The sequence below is a fragment of the Somniosus microcephalus genome, chromosome 4 (assembly GCF_052327205.1).
Source record: "Somniosus microcephalus isolate GS21.2 chromosome 4, FLI_Smic_1.0, whole genome shotgun sequence".
Taxonomy (NCBI): Eukaryota; Metazoa; Chordata; class Chondrichthyes; order Squaliformes; family Somniosidae; genus Somniosus; species Somniosus microcephalus.
Window position 1 is genome coordinate 114,185,504 of NC_140990.1, and position 19,721 is coordinate 114,205,224.

Consider the following 19,721-nt stretch of genomic DNA (forward strand, 5'->3'; position numbering starts at 1 on the left):
TACTTCGGGACGGGAAGTATGCGGTGTGCTTCCTGCAAGAAACCCACACCGTTCCGGGAGGCGAGGCCACGTGGCTCCTGGAGTGGCAAGGAGGGGTCAGCATGAGTCACCTCTCCAGTGTGAGGTTGTTACTGCAGTGGAGTTTGAGCTCAGTGCTTTGCAACAGGAAGAGTTAAGATGGCCTCCCAAGTGCGTCAGAACTATCACAAGGAATGTGAGGATGCTGTCAACAAGCAGATCAACATGGAGCTCTATTCCTCCTATGTTTATCTCTCCATTGGAGCCTCTTTCAACCCAAATTATTGGTGCGTATGTGCGAGCTCAGCTCAGCTCGGCTCGGTGCTGGATGAAGGGACTGCTCCACACCTCGGCTGCTCGGGGGCAACGCCAGTGCGGAAGGCGGCGGGGGGCTTAGGGTGGAGCGGCTGGCCGCCAGGAGCGGAGTCGGATGATGCTGTGGGTGAGCATGTTGTACGGTTACTAAGGTCGAAGAACGCTCTCTGGCCCGAATGAGTTCCAGCTGCCCCGCCTGTGCTCCATCTGGTGGCAGCTGTGAGGCTTTGTTTCGGTGGTGGAATCGGGTTTGTGCCGCCATTTTGGTGGAGGAAAGACAGACTGTTTCCATCTATAGTATCGTGTTTGAACAGCCAATGATGGGAAAAGAGAATGGATTAAAAGTGAAAAAGGAAAATAAAAGGAAGATAAAAGGCAAAATAAGTATTGGCAAGGGATAACGAATGTCTTGATGGTTGGGTCCTGTGAGTGATAACAAGCAAGAAGAAGGAAATTTTTTGTATTTGTTTTCCTCTTTTACGGGATTTGAGAAAGTGGACGGCTTCTTTTTCTGTGGAAAGGTTGAAGACTGTGGATAAGGATTATGACATTATATGGTTGGATAACATCAATTGAAGACGAGGAGTTATGAGAGAGCCAATAGGACTGGCGTTGGACTGGTATTACTTTGTTGAAGAAGTTTTTGGGGTTTTGGTTAAAAATAGTTTATTTGAAGTGATTTTTGATATGGGTGTGGGACTGTATATGTTGTGGTGGTATCTAATGTTATAACCTTCCTTAATCGAACGAACGAACGCTCTACTGAACGCACCCATGCGGATACAAATATATGCACGCACGCACACATACATAATGGAAATTACGTTCGACCGAATGAAGGGCCCGCTCCCCGGGATGGGGGAAACTTGGTGAGCGTGAGGCCTGCCGGATGGATGAACGAACGCACACATGCATACAGGTAGACAAATGATACGCACGTATATACATTGGAACTTACGTTCGACTGAATGAAGGACCCTCGCTCCCAAGGTGAATCGAGTGCCCCCTGGTGAGCGTGAGGTCTGCCGGACAGATGAACAAACACATAGGCATGCACGCAGATAGAAACGGCACACATGCACATGGAATTTACGCTTGAGCGAACGAATGGACGAATGGAGGAATGAATGATTGAACAATGCCAGTTGGACTGGCGTGTACGGATTCTTGGTTTATTGAATAGTTGCAGTTTGTACTGTTAAATATTATTGATAAACCTGTAAAATTTATTGTTGTCTTTATATTGTTGACTATAATTGGTGAATGAATGTAATGGATTTATTATGTAACTGTTGAGTTGTATAAGTGCTGTTGTACTTGAATGTTAAAATTTAAAAAGACAACAGGTTATACTAAGCAAAAATGAGGAGTTACTAGATTGTCAGTAGGACCGGTATGTATTGTTTTTTATTATGGGTAATTGTATTGTTGACATTGTATTTGTCTGAAAAAATGTATTATTTTACTTGTACTGTTAATCTTAAAGTTGATTTTTGTTAAGGTTAGCCTTATTGTGGTTAATGAATGTAATGGATTTATTATGAAGTTGATGTATTGTAATAAGTATTACCAGATTTAAATAAAAGATTTGAGTGGAAAAGGCGCTGCGAATCGAAACCGATCCTCAGTCATTGGGTCTTTTTGATGGACCAATAAGGGTGAGACTGGGTTGCCCCCACAGTTATCAAACAACAATCATCGCAACAAGTGCCTGTTGGGAAGCTAGCCGCAGATTTAATAACTTTTCGGTCCTTCGGGACGGGAAGTATGCGGTGTGCTTCCTGCAAGAAACCCACACCGTTCCGGGAGGCGAGGCCACGTGGCTCCTGGAGTGGCAAGGAATGGTCAGCATGAGTCACCTCTCCAGTGTGAGGTTGTTACTACAGTGGAGTTTGAGCTCAGTGCTTTGCAACAGGAAGAGTTAAGATGGCCTCCCAAGTGCGTCAGAACTATCACAAGGACTGTGAGGATGCTGTCAACAAGCAGATCAACATGGAGCTTTATTCCTCCTATGTTTATCTCTCCATTGGAGCCTCTTTCAACCCAAATTATTGGTGCGTATGTGCGAGCTCAGCTCAGCTCGGCTCGGTGCTGGATGAACAGACTGCTCCACACCTCGGCTGCTCGGGGGGAACGCCAGTGCGGAAGGCGGCGGGGGGCTTAGGGTGGAGCGGCTGGCCGCCAGGAGCGGAGTCGGATGATGCTGTGGGTGAGCATGTTGTACGGTTACTAAGGTCGAAGAACGGTCTCTGGCCCGAATGAGTTCCAGCTGCCCCGCCTGTGCTCCATCTGCTGGCAGCTGTGAGGCTTTGTTTCGGTGATGGGATCGGGTTTGTGCCGCCATTTTGGTGGAGGAAAGACAGACTGTTCCCATCTATAGTATCGTGTTTGAACAGCCAATGATGGGAAAAGAGAATGGATTAAAAGTGAAAAAGGAAAATAAAAGGAAGATAAAAGGCAAAATAAGTATTGGCAAGGGATAACGAATGTCTTGATGGTTGGGTCCTGTGAGTGATAACAGCAAGAAGAAGGAAATTTTTTGTATTTGTTTTCCTCTTTTACGGGATTTGAGAAAGTGGACGGCTTCTTTTTCTGTGGAAAGGTTGAAGACTGTGGATAAGGATTATGACATTATATGGTTGGATAACATCAAGTGAAGACGAGGAGTTATGAGAGAGGCAATAGGACTGGCGTTGGACTGGTATTACTTTGTTGAAGAAGTTTTTGGGGTTTTGGTTAAAAATAGTTTATTTGAAGTGATTTTTGATATGGGTGTGGGACTGTATATGTTGTGGTGGTATCTAATGTTATAACCTTCCTTAATCGAACGAACGAACGCTCTAGTGAACGCACCCATGCGGATACAAATATATGCACGCACGCACACATACATAATGGAACTTACGTTCGACCGAATGAAGGGCCCGCTCCCCGGGATGGGGGAAACTTGGTGAGCGTGAGGCCTGCCGGATGGATGAACGAACGCACACATGCATACAGGTAGACAAATGATACGCACGTATATACATTGGAACTTGCGTTCGACTGAATGAAGGACCCTCGCTCCCAAGGTGAATCGAGTGCCGCCTGGTGAGCGTGAGGTCTGCCGGACAGATGAACGAACACATAGGCATGCATGCAGATAGAAACGGCACACATGCACATGGAATTTACGCTTGAGCGAACGAATGGACGAATGGAGGAATGAATGATTGAACAATGCCAGTTGGACTGGCGTGTACGGATTCTTGGTTTATTGAATAGTTGCAGTTTGTACTGTTAAATATTATTGATAAACCTGTAAAATTTATTGTTATATTTATATTGTTGACTATAATTGGTGAATGAATGTAATGGATTTATTATGTAACTGTTGAGTTGTATAAGTGCTGTTGTACTTGAATGTTAAAATTTAAAAAGACAACAGGTTATACTAAGCAAAAATGAGGAGTTACTAGATTGTCAGTAGGACCGATATGTATTGTTTTTTATTATGGGTAATTGTATTGTTGACATTGTATTTGTCTGAAAAAATGTATTATTTTATTTGTACTGTTAATCTTAAAGTTGATTTTTGTTAAGGTTAGCCTTATTGTGGTTAATGAATGTAATGGATTTATTATGAAGTTGGTGTATTGTAATAAGTATTACCAGATTTAAATAAAAGATTTGAGTGGAAAAGGCGCTGCGAATCGAAACCGATCCTCAGTCATTGGGTCTTTTTGATGGACCAATAAGGGTGAGACTGGGTTGCCCCCACAGTTATCAAACAACAATCATCGCAACAAGTGCCCGTTGGGAAGCTAGCCGCAGATTTAATAACTTTTCGGTCCTTCGGGACGGGAAGTATGCGGTGTGCTTCCTGCAAGAAACCCACACCGTTCCGGGAGACGAGGCCATGTGGCTCCTGGAGTGGCAAGGAGGGGTCAGCATGAGTCACCTCTCCAGTGTTTCCAGCGGGGTGGCTATCTTGCTGGCCCCGCATTTTCAGCCGGAGATCTTGGGGGTCAAGGAGCTCATGCCGGGCCGCTTGCTCCAGGTCACTGTTCGCCTGGGGGGCGTGCCGCTCCATTTAGTGAACGTGTACGCCCCTGGGGCCGGTGCGCAGCAAGCGCGCTTCTTTGAAGAAGTGTCCACTCTTCTGGGCTCCATCGACGCAGGCGAGTGCGTCGTCCTCGGGGGGGATTTTAATTGCACCCTCAATGCAAGGGACCGCACCGGTGGCCTGCGAAGCCCGGTGGCGATGGAGAAGTTGAGGGACCTGGTCGGGTCCCTCGACTTGGTGGACGTCTGGCGTAATCTCCATCCTGACTCCAGCGCCTTCACTTGCGTGAGGCCTGGGAGAGGAGCGACCAGAATCGACGGCCTCTACATTTCCCGGGCATACGTCTCCTGCGTTCCGGCGGCTTCCATGCGGCCGGTGCCGTGCATGGACCACCACCTGGTGTGGGCGGAGCTCGTTCTGCTGCGCGCGCCGGGGGGCTCCACGTACTGGCACTTTAACAACCTGCTGCTGGAGGACGTACGGTTCCGGGATTCGTTTTGTCGGTTCTGGGCCGGCTGGAGAAGGAAGCAGGGGGGCTTCCCCTCCTTGAGGCTATGGTGGGACGTGGGCAAGGCTCACGTCCATCTCTTCTGTCAGGAGTATGCGAGGGGGTCGACCAAGAGGCGGGAGGCCCGGGTCGGGCGGTTGGAGAAGGAGGTGCTCGACCTGGAGTCCCGTCTCGGTCAAGTCGGCGAGGACCCGGCACTGCGGTTGGTGTACGAAGAGAAGAAGGGCGTGCTGAAGGACCTGCAGCTCGTCAGGTCCCGAGGCGCGTTCGTGAGGTCGCGGATCCAGTTCCTGCGGGACCTGGACCGCGGCTCCCCCTTCTTCTACTCGCTGGCAAAAAGATGGGGGATCCGTAAGCAGCTCTTGGAGCTGCTGGCCGACGACGGATCTCTGGTCTCGGATCTGGAGGGAATCCGCGTGGAGACCCACGCCTATTACGGGGCTCTGTTCTCTCCGGATCCGTCCAGCGAGGATGCGCACAGAGTTTTGTGGGAGGACCTGCCGAAGGTCAGCCTGGAGGGCGCCGAAAAATTGGACGCTCCTCTGAGTCTGGAGGAGCTGACCGGCGCCCTCCGCCTGCTCTCTAGGGGGAAGTCCCCGGGGCTGGACGGGCTGACCGTGGAGTTCCAAAGGGCGTTCTGGGATGTCCTGGGGAGCGACTACGCGCGGGTCCTGGGGGAATGTTTGGCGACCAGGGAGATGCCCCTCTCTTGGCGCAGGGCGGTGATTGTCCTGCTGCCAAAAAGGGGCGATCTCCGCCTCCTTAAGAACTGGCGCCCAGTCTCCCTCCTCAGCACGGATTACAAAATTTTTGCCAGGGCCATGTCTGCTCGCCTTGGCGCCGTGCTGGCCCACATGATCCACCACGACCAGTCCTACACGGTCCCGGGCCGGTCTATCCATGATAACATCCATCTGGTCTGGGTCCTGGTCCACCATTCCCAGAGGGCTGGTCTGTCGGTCGCCTTCCTTTCCCTGGATCAGGAGAAGGCGTTTGACAGGGTGGATCACGAGTATCTTTTCGGGACTCTGCGCGCATTCGGGTTCGGGACGCATTTTGTCGCCCGGGTCAGACTTCTGTACGCTGCCGCGGAGTGTCTGATTAAAGTTAACGGGTCCTTGACGGCGCCCCTTCGCTTCGGGAGGTGGTTGCGTCAGGGATGCCCCATATCCGGCCAGTTATATGCCATTTGCGTAGAGCCTTTCCTGCGCCTCTTGCGGAAGAGGTTGACGGGACTGGCTCTGCAAGGGCCGGGCATGGAGGTGGTCCTTTCGGCTTATGCCGATGACGTGCTCCTCATGGTCATGGATCCCGTTGACTTGCGGAGGATGCGGGAATGCCAACAGATTTACTCGGACGCATCCTCCACCAGGATCAACTGGGGGAAATGTTCTGGATTCCTGGTGGGTCAGTTTCAGGTGGACTCCCTGCCGGAGGAGTTCAGGCCCTTCGCCTGGAGCACTACGCACCTCCTCTACTTGGGAGTCTATCTCTGCCCGGCCGAGGACGCCTGGCCGGCGAACTGGCACGAGTTGGAGGCCAAAGTCGTCACTCGCTTAGGACGCTGGACAGGATTGCTCCGAGTGTTGTCCTACAGGGGTCGGGCGTTGGTCATATACCAACTGGTGGCCGCCATGTTGTGGTACCAGTTGGTTACTCTGATCCCTCCCCCTGCGTTTGTCGCCAAGATACAGAAGAAGCTCGTCGATTTCTTCTGGAACAACAGGATGCACTGGGTCGCTGCCGCAGTTCTGTGTCTCCTGCTTAGGGAGGGCGGTCAGGCGCTGGTGTGCCTTCGCACCCAGGCTGCGACTTTCCGTCTTCAGGCGCTGCAGAGATACATGTACGTTGAGAATCCTCCAAGATGGTGTGCGCTGGCGACGTATTTTTTCCACCAGCTGCGCGGCCTCAAATATGACACGCAGCTCCTGTTTGTGAAAGTGGGTGGCACGCGTGCCAGCCTGCGAGAGCTGCCTGTCTTCTATCAGGAACTGCTATGGGTTTGGTACCAGGTCGCTTCCAGGCGCAGCTCTCCCCGACAGGAATGGTGGCTGTCCTTCGGGAGCCACTGTTCAGGAATCCGCACCTCCACGTCCACAGCTTCGGGTGGCTGGCGGAGCGCAGAGCTGTGTCTGGCAAGGTGACTCGAGTCGGGGACCTGCTCGATGGCGGAGGAACGGGCTGGATGGCGCCGGAGGAGTTGGCGAGGCGCATGTCTTGGGTCAACGTCCAGTTCACGGCCGATGCCATCGAGTCGATAAAGGCGAAAGTGCGCCCCGGCACCACTAGGCGTATCGAGGCGGCTCAAGCGTGTGGGGCGATCCCTTCTGAGCTTTCCCCCGTTCGGACGGAATTCCTTGTCGGCGCCCAGCCCCGAACCCCCCCTCGGGAACCGGCAACGCACAACTTGAGCCGTCTCGTGGAAATACCCTCCGTGCCTTTTCAATACGCACAGAGGGGTTTCCTTTACTGGCTGCTCCTGCACACCTTCCACTTTGCCATCTTCGCCTGCCGTCCGGACACGCCGTGGCGTGCCGTTTTACCTTCCAACGGAGGTGGTGGTCCCCAATGGGGGGCTCTCTATGCGGGAGTCCTCCCTTGTTCTATTGGGGACTTGGCCTGGAGGGTGTTGCACAGGGCAGTCCCGTTCAATAAGTTCTTAAGTAGTTTTACGGACTCCCAGACCGCCTGTTTGTTCTGTCGTCTGGAGGAGTCCGTGTTTCATATATATATCGATTGTGAGAGGTTGCAGCCCCTCTTCCATTATTTGAAGGGGCTGCTCCTCAAGTTTTGGTTGCACTTCAGTCCCACGCTCTTGATCTACGGTCACCCGGTGCGGAGGGGAGTGGGCGGGTTGGAGGACCTCCTCGTGGGTCTGCTCCTGGGCCTGGATAAGAAAGCCATTAATTGGTCCAGGCAGCGGGCGGTCGAGGGGGTCGTCTGGCCGGAATGCCTCCCTCTCTTCCGTGGCCATGTTCGCGCCCGGGTGGCCCTGGAGATGGAGCACGCGGTGTCCGCCGGCGCGCTCGATCACTTCCGTGACCGGTGGGCGCCGCGGGGACTGGAGTGCATAATTGGGCTGGAGAACAACATTTTAATTTCATTCTTAAGGTTTATTTCAAGTTTTAATGGTTTTATTTACAGTTTTATTTGTCTAATTTATGTTTTCTCAAAAAGAGGATCAAACAACAATCATTGCAACAAGTGCCCGTTGGGAAGCTAGCTGCAGATTTTATAACTTTTCGGTCCTCCGGGACGGGAAGTATGCGGTGTGCTTCCTGCAAGAAACCCACAACGTTCCGGGAGACGAGGCCACGTGGCTCCTGGAGTGGCAAGGAGGGGTCAGCATGAGTCACCTCTCCAGTGTTTCCAGTGGGGTGGCTATCTTGCTGGCCCCGCATTTTCAGCCGGAGATCTTGGGGGTCAAGGAGCTCGTGCCGGGCCGCTTGCTCCAGGTCACTGTTCGCCTGGGGGGCGTGCCGCTCCATCTAGTGAATGTGTACGCCCCTCAGACTGGTGCGCAGCAAGCGCGCTTCTTTGAAGAAGTGTCCACTCTTCTGGGCTCCATCGACGCGGGCGAGTGCGTCATCCTCGGGGGGGATTTTAACTGCACCCTCGAGGCAAAGGACCGCACGGGCGGCCTGCAGAGCCCGGCGGCGATGGAGAAGTTGAGAGACCTGGTCGGGTCCCTCGACTTGGTGGACGTCTGGCGAAATCTCCATCCCAACTCCAGCGCCTTCACTTGCGTGAGGTCTGGGAGAGGAGCGTCCAGAATCGACCACCTCTACATTTCCCGGGCATACGTCTCCTGCATTCCGGCGGCTTCCATGCGGCTGGTGCCGTGCACGGACCACCACCTGGTGTGGGTGGAGCTCGTTCCGCTGTGCGCATGGGGGGGGGTGCGTACTGGCACTTTAACAACCTGCTGCTAGAGGACGCACAGTTCCGGGATTCGTTTAGTCGGTTCTGGGCCGGCTGGAGAAGGAAGCAGGGGTCTTCCCCTCATTGAGGCTATGGTGGGACGTGGGCAAGGCTCACGTCCATCTCTTCTGTCAGGAGTATGCGAGGGGGTCGACCAAGAGGCGGGAGGCCCGGGTCGGGCGGTTGGAGAAGGAGGTGCTCGACCTGGAGTCCCGTCTCGGTCAAGTCGGCGAGGACCCGGCACTGCGGTTGGTGTACGAAGAGAAGAAGGGCGTGCTGAAGGACCTGCAGCTCGTCAGGTCCCGAGGCGCGTTCGTGAGGTCGCGGATCCAGTTCCTGCGGGACCTGGACCGCGGCTCCCCCTTCTTCTACTCGCTGGCAAAAAGATGGGGGATCCGTAAGCAGCTCTTGGAGCTGCTGGCCGACGACGGATCTCTGGTCTCGGATCTGGAGGGAATCCGCGTGGAGACCCACGCCTATTACGGGGCTCTGTTCTCTCCGGATCCGTCCAGCGAGGATGCGCACAGAGTTTTGTGGGAGGACCTGCCGAAGGTCAGCCTGGAGGGCGCCGAAAAATTGGACGCTCCTCTGAGTCTGGAGGAGCTGACCGGCGCCCTCCGCCTGCTCTCTAGGGGGAAGTCCCCGGGGCTGGACGGGCTGACCGTGGAGTTCCAAAGGGCGTTCTGGGATGTCCTGGGGAGCGACTACGCGCGGGTCCTGGGGGAATGTTTGGCGACCAGGGAGATGCCCCTCTCTTGGCGCAGGGCGGTGATTGTCCTGCTGCCAAAAAGGGGCGATCTCCGCCTCCTTAAGAACTGGCGCCCAGTCTCCCTCCTCAGCACGGATTACAAAATTTTTGCCAGGGCCATGTCTGCTCGCCTTGGCGCCGTGCTGGCCCACATGATCCACCCCGACCAGTCCTACACGGTCCCGGGCCGGTCTATCCATGATAACATCCATCTGGTCTGGGACCTGGTCCACCATTCCCAGAGGGCTGGTCTGTCGGTCGCCTTCCTTTCCCTGGATCAGGAGAAGGCGTTTGACAGGGTGGATCACGAGTATCTTTTCGGGACTCTGCGCGCATTCGGGTTCGGGACGCATTTTGTCGCCCGGATCAGACTTCTGTACGCTGCCGCGGAGTGTCTGATTAAAGTTAACGGGTCCTTGACGGCGCCCCTTCGCTTCGGGAGGTGGTTGCGTCAGGGATGCCCCATATCCGGCCAGTTATATGCCATTTGCGTAGAGCCTTTCCTGCGCCTCTTGCGGAAGAGGTTGACGGGACTGGCTCTGCAAGGGCCGGGCATGGAGGTGGTCCTTTCGGCTTATGCCGATGACGTGCTCCTCATGGTCATGGATCCCGTTGACTTGCGGAGGATGCGGGAATGCCAACAGATTTACTCGGACGCATCCTCCACCAGGATCAACTGGGGGAAATGTTCTGGATTCCTGGTGGGTCAGTTTCAGGTGGACTCCCTGCCGGAGGAGTTCAGGCCCTTCGCGTGGAGCACTACGCACCTCCTCTACTTGGGAGTCTATCTCTGCCCGGCCGAGGACGCCTGGCCGGCGAACTGGCACGAGTTGGAGGCCAAAGTCGTCACTCGCTTAGGACGCTGGACAGGATTGCTCCGAGTGTTGTCCTACAGGGGTCGGGCGTTGGTCATATACCAACTGGTGGCCGCCATGTTGTGGTACCGGTTGGTTACTCTGATCCCTCCCCCTGCGTTTGTCGCCAAGATACAGAAGAAGCTCGTCGATTTCTTCTGGAACAACAGGATGCACTGGGTCGCTGCCGCGGTTCTGTGTCTCCTGCTTAGGGAGGGCGGTCAGGCGCTGGTGTGCCTTCGCACCCAGGCTGCGACTTTCCGTCTTCAGGCGCTGCAGAGATACATGTACGTTGAGAATCCTCCAAGATGGTGTGCGCTGGCGACGTATTTTTTCCACCAGCTGCGCGGCCTCAAATATGACACGCAGCTCCTGTTTGTGAAAGTGGGTGGCACGCGTGCCAGCCTGCGAGACCTGCCTGTCTTCTATCAGGAACTGCTATGGGTTTGGAACCAGGTCGCTTCCAGGCGCAGCTCTCCCCGACAGGAATGGTGGCTGTCCTTCGGGAGCCACTGTTCAGGAATCCGCACCTCCACGTCCACAGCTTCGGGTGGCTGGCGGAGCGCAGAGCTGTGTCTGGCAAGGTGACTCGAGTCGGGGACCTGCTCGATGGCGGAGGAGCGGGCTGGATGGCGCCGGAGGAGTTGGCGAGGCACATGTCTTGGGTCAACGTCCAGTTCACGGCCGATGCCATCGAGTCGATAAAGGCGAAAGTGCGCCCCGGCACCACTAGGCGTATCGAGGCGGCTCAAGCGTGTGGGGCGATCCCTTCTGAGCTTTCCCCCGTTCGGACGGAATTCCTTGTCGGCGCCCAGCCCCGAACCCCCCCTCGGGAACCGGCGCCTCACAACTTGAGCCGTCTCGTGGAAATACCCTCCGTGCCTTTTCAATACGCACAGAGGGGTTTCCTTTACTGGCTGCTCCTGCACACCTTCCACTTTGCCATCTTCGCCTGCCGTCCGGACACGCCGTGGCGTGCCGTTTTACCTTCCAACGGAGGTGGTGGTCCCCAATGGGGGGCTCTCTATGCGGGAGTCCTCCCTTGTTCTATTGGGGACTTGGCCTGGAGTGTGTTGCACAGGGCAGTCCCGTTCAATAAGTTCTTAAGTAGTTTTACGGACTCCCAGACCGCCTGTTTGTTCTGTGGTCTGGAGGAGTCCGTGTTTCATATATATATCGATTGTGAGAGGTTGCAGCCCCTCTTCCATTATTTGAAGGGGCTGCTCCTCAAGTTTTGGTTGCACTTCAGTCCCACGCTCTTGATCTACGGTCACCCGGTGCGGAGGGGAGTGGGCGGGTTGGAGGACCTCCTCGTGGGTCTGCTCCTGGGCCTGGATAAGAAAGCCATTAATTGGTCCAGGCAGCGGGCGGTCGAGGGGGTCGTCTGGCCGGAATGCCTCCCTCTCTTCCGTGGCCATGTTCGCGCCCGGGTGGTCCTGGAGATGGAGCACGCGGTGTCCGCCGGCACGCTCGATCACTTCCGTGACCGGTGGGCGCCGCGGGGACTGGAGTGCATAATTGGGCTGGAGAACAACATTTTAATTTCATTCTTAAGGTTTATTTCAAGTTTTAATGGTTTTATTTACAGTTTTATTTGTCTAATTTATGTTTTCTCAAAAAGAGGATCAAACAACAATCATTGCAACAAGTGCCCGTTGGGAAGCTAGCTGCAGATTTTATAACTTTTCGGTCCTCCGGGACGGGAAGTATGCGGTGTGCTTCCTGCAAGAAACCCACAACGTTCCGGGAGACGAGGCCACGTGGCTCCTGGAGTGGCAAGGAGGGGTCAGCATGAGTCACCTCTCCAGTGTTTCCAGTGGGGTGGCTATCTTGCTGGCCCCGCATTTTCAGCCGGAGATCTTGGGGGTCAAGGAACTCGTGCCGGGCCGCTTGCTCCAGGTCACTGTTCGCCTGGGGGGCGTGCCGCTCCATCTAGTGAATGTGTACGCCCCTCAGACTGGTGCGCAGCAAGCGCGCTTCTTTGAAGAAGTGTCCACTCTTCTGGGCTCCATCGACGCGGGCGAGTGCGTCATCCTCGGGGGGGATTTTAACTGCACCCTCGAGGCAAAGGACCGCACGGGCGGCCTGCGGAGCCCGGCGGCGATGGAGAAGTTGAGAGACCTGGTCGGGTCCCTCGACTTGGTGGACGTCTGGCGAAATCTCCATCCCAACTCCAGCGCCTTCACTTGCGTGAGGTCTGGGAGAGGAGCGTCCAGAATCGACCACCTCTACATTTCCCGGGCATACGTCTCCTGCATTCCGGCGGCTTCCATGCGGCCGGTGCCGTGCACGGACCACCACCTGGTGTGGGTGGAGCTCGTTCCGCTGTGCGCATGGGGGGGGGTGCGTACTGGCACTTTAACAACCTGCTGCTAGAGGACGCACAGTTCCGGGATTCGTTTAGTCGGTTCTGGGCCGGCTGGAGAAGGAAGCAGGGGTCTTCCCCTCATTGAGGCTATGGTGGGACGTGGGCAAGGCTCACGTCCATCTCTTCTGTCAGGAGTATGCGAAGGGGTCGACCAAGAGGCGGGAGGCCCGGGTCGGGCGGTTGGAGAAGGAGGTGCTCAACCTGGAGTCCTGTCTCGGTCAAGGCGTTGAGGACCCGGCCCTGCGGTTGGTGCATGAAGATAAGAAGGGTGCGCTGAAGGACCTGCAGCTTGTCGGGTCCTGAGGCGCGTACGTGAGGTCGTGGATCCAGTACCTGCGGGACCTGGACCGCGGCTCCCCCTTCTTCTACTCGCTGGAAAAAAGACGGGGTGTCTGTAAGCAGCTCTTGGAGCTGCTGGCCGACGACGGATCTCTGGCCTCGGATCCGGAGGGAATCCGCGCGGAGACCCGTGCCTATTACGGGGCTCTGTTCTCTCTGGATCCGTCCAGCGAGGATGCGCGCACAGTTTTGTGGGAGGACCTGCCGAAGGTCGGCCTGGAGGGCGCCGAAAAATTGGACGCTCCTCTGAGTCTGGAGGAGCTGACCGGCGCCCTCCGCCAGCTCTCTAGGGGGAAGTCCCCGGGGCTGGACGGGCTGACCGTGGAGTTCTACAGGTCGTTCTCGGACGTCTTGGGGGGCAACTACGCGTTGGTCCTGGGGGAAAGTTTGGCGACCGGGGAGATGCCCCCCACTTGGCGCAGGGCGGTGATTGTCCTGCTGCCTAAGAAGGGCGATCTCCGCCTCCTTAAGAACTGGCGCCCGGTCTCCCTCCTCAGCACGGATTACAAAATTTTTGCCTGGGCCATGTCTGCTCGCCTTGGCGCCGTGCTGGCCCACATGATCCACCCCGACCAGTTATACACGGTCCCGGGCCGGTCTATCCATCATAACATCCATCTGGTCCGCGACCTGGTCCACCATTCCCAGAGGGCTGGTCTGTCGGTTGCCTTCCTTTCCCTGGATCAGGAGAAAGCGTTCGACAGGGTGGATCACGAGTATCTTTTCGGGACTCTGCGCGCATTTGGGTTCGGGACGCATTTTGTCGCCTGGATCCAACTTCTTTACGCTGCCGCGTAATGTCTGATTAAAGTTAACAGGTCCTTGATGGCGCCCCTTCGCTTCAGGAGGGGGTGCGTCAGGGATGCCCCATGTCCGGCCAGTTATATGCCATTTGCGTAGAGCCTTTCCTGCGCCTCTTGCGGAAGAGGATGGCAGGACTGGCTCTGCAAGGGCCGGGCGTGGAGGTGGTCCTCTCGGCTTGCGCCGATGACGTGCTCCTCATAGTCACGGATCCCGTTGACTTGCGGAGGATGCGGGAATGCCAGCAGATTTACTCGGACGCTTCCTCCGCCAGGATCAACTGGGAGAAATGTTCCGGACTCCTGGTGGGTCAGTGGCGGGTGGACTCCCTGCCGGAGGAGTTCAGGCCCTTCGCCTGGAGCACTACGCACCTCCTCTACTTGGGAGTCTACCTCAGCCCGGCCGAGGACGCCTGGCCGGCGAACTGGCACGAGTTGGAGGCCAAAGTCGCCACTCACTTAGGACACTGGACAGGATTCCTCCGAGTGTTGTCCTACAGGGGTCGGACGTTGGTCATAAACCAACTGGTGGCCGCCATGTTGTGGTACCGGTTGGTTACTCTGATCCCTCCCCCTGCGTTTGTCGCCAAGATACAGAAGAAGCTCGTCGACTTCTTCTGGAACAACAGGATGCACTGGGTCTCTGCCGCGGTTCTCAGTCTCCTGCTTAGGGAGGGCGGTCAGGCGCTGGTGTGCCTTTGCACCCAGGCTGCGACTTTCCATCTTCAGATGCTGCAGAGATACCTGTACGTTGAGATTCCTCCAAGATGGTGTGCGCTGGCGACGTATTTCTTCCGCCAGCTGCGCGGCCTCAATTATGACACGCAGCTCCTGTTTGTGAATGTGGGTGGCATGCATGCCAGCCTGCGAGAGCTGCCTGTCTTCTACCAGGAACTGCTATGGGTTTGGAATCAGGTCGCTTCCAGGTGCAGCTCTCCCCTGACAGGAATGGTGGCTGTCCTTCGGGAGCCACTGTTCAGGAATCCGCACCTCCACGTCCGCAGGTTCGGGTGGCTGGCGGAGCACAGAGCTGTGGCTGGCAAGGTGACTCGAGTCGGGGACCTGCTCGATGGCGGAGGAGCGGGCTGGATGGCGCCGGAGGAGTTGGCGAGGCGCATCTCTTGGGTCAACGTTCAGCTCGCGGCCGATGCCATCGACTCGATAAAGGCAAAAGTGCGCCCCGGCACCACTAGGCGTATCGAGGTGGCTCAGGCGTGTGGGGTGATCCCGTCTGAGCTTTCCCCCGTTCGGACAGAATTCCTTGTCGGCGCCTATCCCCGAACCCCCCCTCGGGAGCCGGCACCTCACAACTTGAGCTGTCTCGAGGAAATACCCTCCGTGCCTTTTCATTCCGCACGGAGGGGTTTCCTGCACGGGCTGCTCCTGCACACCTTCCACTTTGCCATCTTCGCCTGCCGTCCGGACACGCCGTGGCGTGCCGTTTTACCTTCCGACGGAGGTGGAGGTCCCCAATGGGGGGCTCTCTATGCGGGAGTCCTCCCTTGTTCTATTGGGGACTTGGCCTGGAAGGTGTTGCACAGGGCAGTCCCTTGCAATAGGTTCTTAAGTAGGTTTACGGACTCCCAGACCGCCTGTTTGTTCTGCGGTCTGGAGGAGTCCGTATTTCATATATATATCAAGTGTGAGAGGTTGCAGCCCCTCTTCCATTATTTGAAGGGGCTGCTCCTCAAGTTTTGGTTGCACTTCAGTCCCACGCTCTTGATCTATGGTCACCCGGTGCAGAGGGGAGCGGGCGGTTTGGAGGACCTCCTCGTGGGTCTGCTCCTGGGCCTGGCAAAGAACGCCATTAATTGGTCCAGGCAGCGGGCGGTCGAGGGGGTCATCCGGCCGGATTGCCTCCCTCTCTTCCGTGGCCATGTTCGCACCTGGGTGGCCCTGGAGATGGAGCACGCGGTGTCCGCCGGCGCGCTCAATCACTTTCGTGACCGGTGGGCGCTGCGGGGACTGGAGTGCATAATTGGGTTGGAAAACCAAATTTTAATTTGATTCTTAAGGTTTATTTGAAGTTTTAATGGTTTATTTACAGTTTTTATTTTTCTAAATTTATGTTTTCACAAAAAGAGGATCAAACAACAATCATCGCAAAAAGTGCCTGTTGGGAAGCTAGCCGCAGATTTAATAACTTTTCGGTCCTTCAGGACGGGAAGTATGCGGTGTGCTTCCTGCAAGAAACCCACACCGTTCCGGGAGATGAGGCCACGTGGCTCCTGGAGTGGCAAGGAGGGGTCAGCATGAGTCACCTCTCCAGTGTTTCCAGTGGGGTGGCTATCTTGCTGGCACCGCATTTTCAGCCGGAGATCTTGGGGGTCAAGGAACTCGTGCCGGGCCGCTTGCTCCAGGTCACTGTTCACCTGGGGGGCGTGCCGCTCCATCTAGTGAACGTGTACGCCCCTCAGACCGGTGCGCAGCTAGCGCGCTTCTTTGAAGAAGTGTCCACTCTTATGGGCTCCATCGACGCGGGCGAGTGCATCATCCTCGGGGGGGATTTTAACTGCACCCTCGAGGCAAAGGACCGCACGGGCAGCCTGCGAAACCCGGCGGCGATGGAGAAGTTGAGGGACCTGGTCGGGTCCCTCGACTTGGTGGACGTCTGGCGAAATCTCCATCCCGACTCCAGCGCCTTCACTTGTGTGAGGTCTGGGAGAGGAGCGTCCAGAATCGACCGCCTCTACATTTCCCGAGCATACGTCTCCTGCGTTCCGGCGGCTTCCATGCGGGAGTGCCATGCAAGGACCACCACCTGGTGTGGGCGGAGCTCGTTCCGCTGCGCACGTGGGGGAGGTCCGCGTACTGGCACTTTAACAACCTGCTGCTGGAGGACGCATGTTTCCGTGATTCGTTTAGTTGGTTCTGGGCCTGCTGGAGAAGGAAGCAGGGGGGCCTCCCCTCCTTGAGGCTATGGTGGGACGTGGGCAAGGCTCACTTCCGTCTCTTCTGTCAGGAGTATGCGAGGGGGTCGACCGAGAGGCGGGAGGCCCGGGTCGGGCGGTTGGAGAAGGAGGTGCTCGACCTGGAGTCCCGTCTCAGTCAAGGCGTCGAGGACCCGGCCCTGCGGTTGGTGTACGAAGAGAAGAAGGGCGCACTGAATGACCTGCAGCTCGTCGGGTCCCGAGGCGCGTTCGTGAGGTCGCGGATCCAGTTCCTGCGGGACCTGGACCGCGGCTCCCTCTTCTTCTACTCGCTGGAAAAAAGACGGGGGGTCCGTAAGCAGCTCTTGGAGCTGCTGGCCGACGACGGATCTCTGGTCTCAGATCCGGAGGGAATCCGCGCGGAGACCCGCCCCTATTACGGGGCTCTGTTCTCTCCGGATCCGTCCAGCGAGGGTGCGTGCAGAGTTTTATGGGAGGACCTGCCGAAGGTCGGCCTGGAGGGTGCCGAAAAATTGGACGCTCCTCTGACTCTGGAGGAGCTGACCGGCGCCCTCCGCCAGCTCTCTAGGGGGAAGTCCCCGGGGCTGGACGGGCTGACCGTGGAGTTTCACAGGGCGTTCTGGGACGTCTTGGGGGGCGACCAAGCGCGGGTCCTGGGGGAATGTTTGGCGACCGGGGAGATGCCCCTCTCTTGGCGCAGGGCGGTGATTGTCCTGCTGCCTAAGAAGGGCGATCTCCGCCTCCTTAAGAACTGGCGCCCGTTCTCCCTCCTCAGCACGGATTACAAAATTTTTGCCAGGGCCATGTCTGCTCGCCTTGGTGCCGTGCTGGCCCACATGATCCACCCCGACCAGTCCTACACGGTCCCGGGCCGGTCTATCCATGATAACATCCATCTGGTCCGCGACCTGGTCCAACATTCCGAGAGGGCTGGTCTGTCGGTCGCCTTCCTTTCCCTGGATCAGGAGAAGGCGTTCGACAGGGTGGATCACGAGTACCTTTTCGGGACTCTGCGCGCATTCGAGTTCGGGATGCATTTTGTCGCCCGGATCCGACTTCTGTACGCTGCCGCGGAGTGTCTGATTAAAGTTAACGGGTCCTTGATGGCGCCCCTTCCCTTCTGGAGGGGGTTGCATCAGGGATGCCCCATGTCCGGCCAGTTATATGCCATTTGCATAGAGCCTTTCCTGCGCCTCTTGCGGAAGAGGTTGGCGGGACTGGCTCTGCAAGGGCCGGGCGTGGAGGTGGTCCTCTCAGCTTACGCCGATGACGTGCTCCTCATGGTCACAGATCCCGTTGACTTGCGGAGGATGCGGGAATGCCAGCAGATTTACTCGGACGCATCCTCCGCCAGTATCAACTGGAGGAAATGTTCCAGACTCCTGGTGGGTCAGTGGCGGGTGGACTCCCTGCCGGAGGAGTTCAGGCCCTTCGTCTGGAGCACTACGCACCTCCTCTACTTGGGAGTCTACCTCAGCCCGGCCGCGGACGCCTGGCCGGCGAACTGGCATGAGTTGGAGGCCAAAGTCGGCACTCGCTGAGGACGCTGGACAGGATTGCTCCGAGTGTTGTCCTACAGGGGTTGGGCTTTGGTCATAAACGAACTGGTGGCCGCCATGTTGTGGTACCGGTTGGTTACTCTGATCCCTCCCCCTGTGTTTGTCGCCAAGATACAGAAGAAGCTCGTCGATTTTTTCTGGAACAACAGGATGCACTGGGTCTCTGCCGCAGTTCTGAGTCTCCCACTTTGGGAGGGCGGTCAGGCGCTGGTGTGCCTTCGCACCCAGGCTGCGACTTTCCATCTTCAGACGCTGCAGAGATACCTGTCTGTTGAGATTCCTCCAAGATGGTGTGCGCTGGCGACGTATTTCTTCCGCCAGCTGCGCGGCATCAATTATGACACGCAGCTCCTGTTTGTGAATGTGGGTGGCACGTGTGCCAGCCTGCGAGAGCTGCCTGTCTTCTACCAGGAACTGCTATGGATTTGGAATCAGGTTGCTTCCAGGCGCAGCTCTCTCCCGACAGGAATGGTGGCTGTCCTTCGGGAGCCACAGTTCAGGAATCCGCACCTCCACGTCCGCAGGTTCGGGTGGCTGGTGGAGCGTAGAGCTATGGCTGGCAAGATGACTCGAGTCGGGGACCTGCTCGATGGCGGAGGAGCAGGCTGGATGGCGCCGGAGGAGTTGGCGAGGCGCATGTCTTGGGTCAACGTCCAGCTCGCGGCCGATGGCGTCGAGTCGATAAAGGCGAAAGTGCGCCCCGGCACCACTAGGCGTATCGAGGCGGCTCTGGCACATGGGGTGATCCCGTCTGAGCTTTCCCCCGTTCAGACGGAATTCCTTGTCGGCGCCCAGCCCCGAACCCCCCTCGGGAGCCGGCGCCTCACAACTTGAGCCGTCTCGAGGGAATACCCTCCGTGCCTTTTCATTCCGCACGGAGGGGTTTCCTGTACGGGCTGCTCCTGAACACCTTCCACTTTGCCATCTTCGCCTGCCGTCCGGACACGCCGTGGCGTGCCGTTTTACCTTCCGACGGAGGCGGAGTTCCCAATGGGGGGCTCTCTATGCGGGAGTCCTCCCTTGTTCTATTGGGGACTTGGCCTGGAGGGTGTTGCACAGGGCAGTCCCGTGCAATAGGTTCTTAAGTAGGTTCACAGACTCCAGACCACCTGTTTATTCTGCGGTCTGGAGGAGTCCGTGTTTCATGTTTACATTGAGTGTGAGAGGTTGCAGCCCCTCTTTCATTATTTGAAGGGGCTGCTCCTCAAGTTTTGGCTGCACTTCAGCCCCACGCTCTTGATCTACGCTCACCCGGTGTGGAGGGGAGCGCGCAGGTTGGAGGACCTCCTCGTGGGTCTGCTCCTGGGCCTGGCTAAGAAAGTCATTAATTGGTCCAGGCAGCGGGCGGTCGAGGG

At 56.7% G+C, this 19,721-nt stretch overlaps 1 protein-coding gene across 1 annotated transcript in view; it reads right to left on the reverse strand.

The window, feature by feature from the left end:
- Positions 1-289: 289 nt before the first annotated feature.
- LOC147119680 (targeting protein for Xklp2-A-like) overlaps positions 290-19,721 on the reverse strand; it is an 80,650-nt gene continuing 61,218 nt past the window's right edge. Inside the window, exons 7-8 of the mRNA XM_085984132.1 lie at positions 1,292-1,355; positions 290-454 (exon numbers count right to left, since the gene is read on the reverse strand). Coding sequence (XP_085840258.1) covers positions 290-454; positions 1,292-1,355 — 229 coding nt within the window. The remainder of the gene's footprint in view (positions 455-1,291; positions 1,356-19,721) is intronic.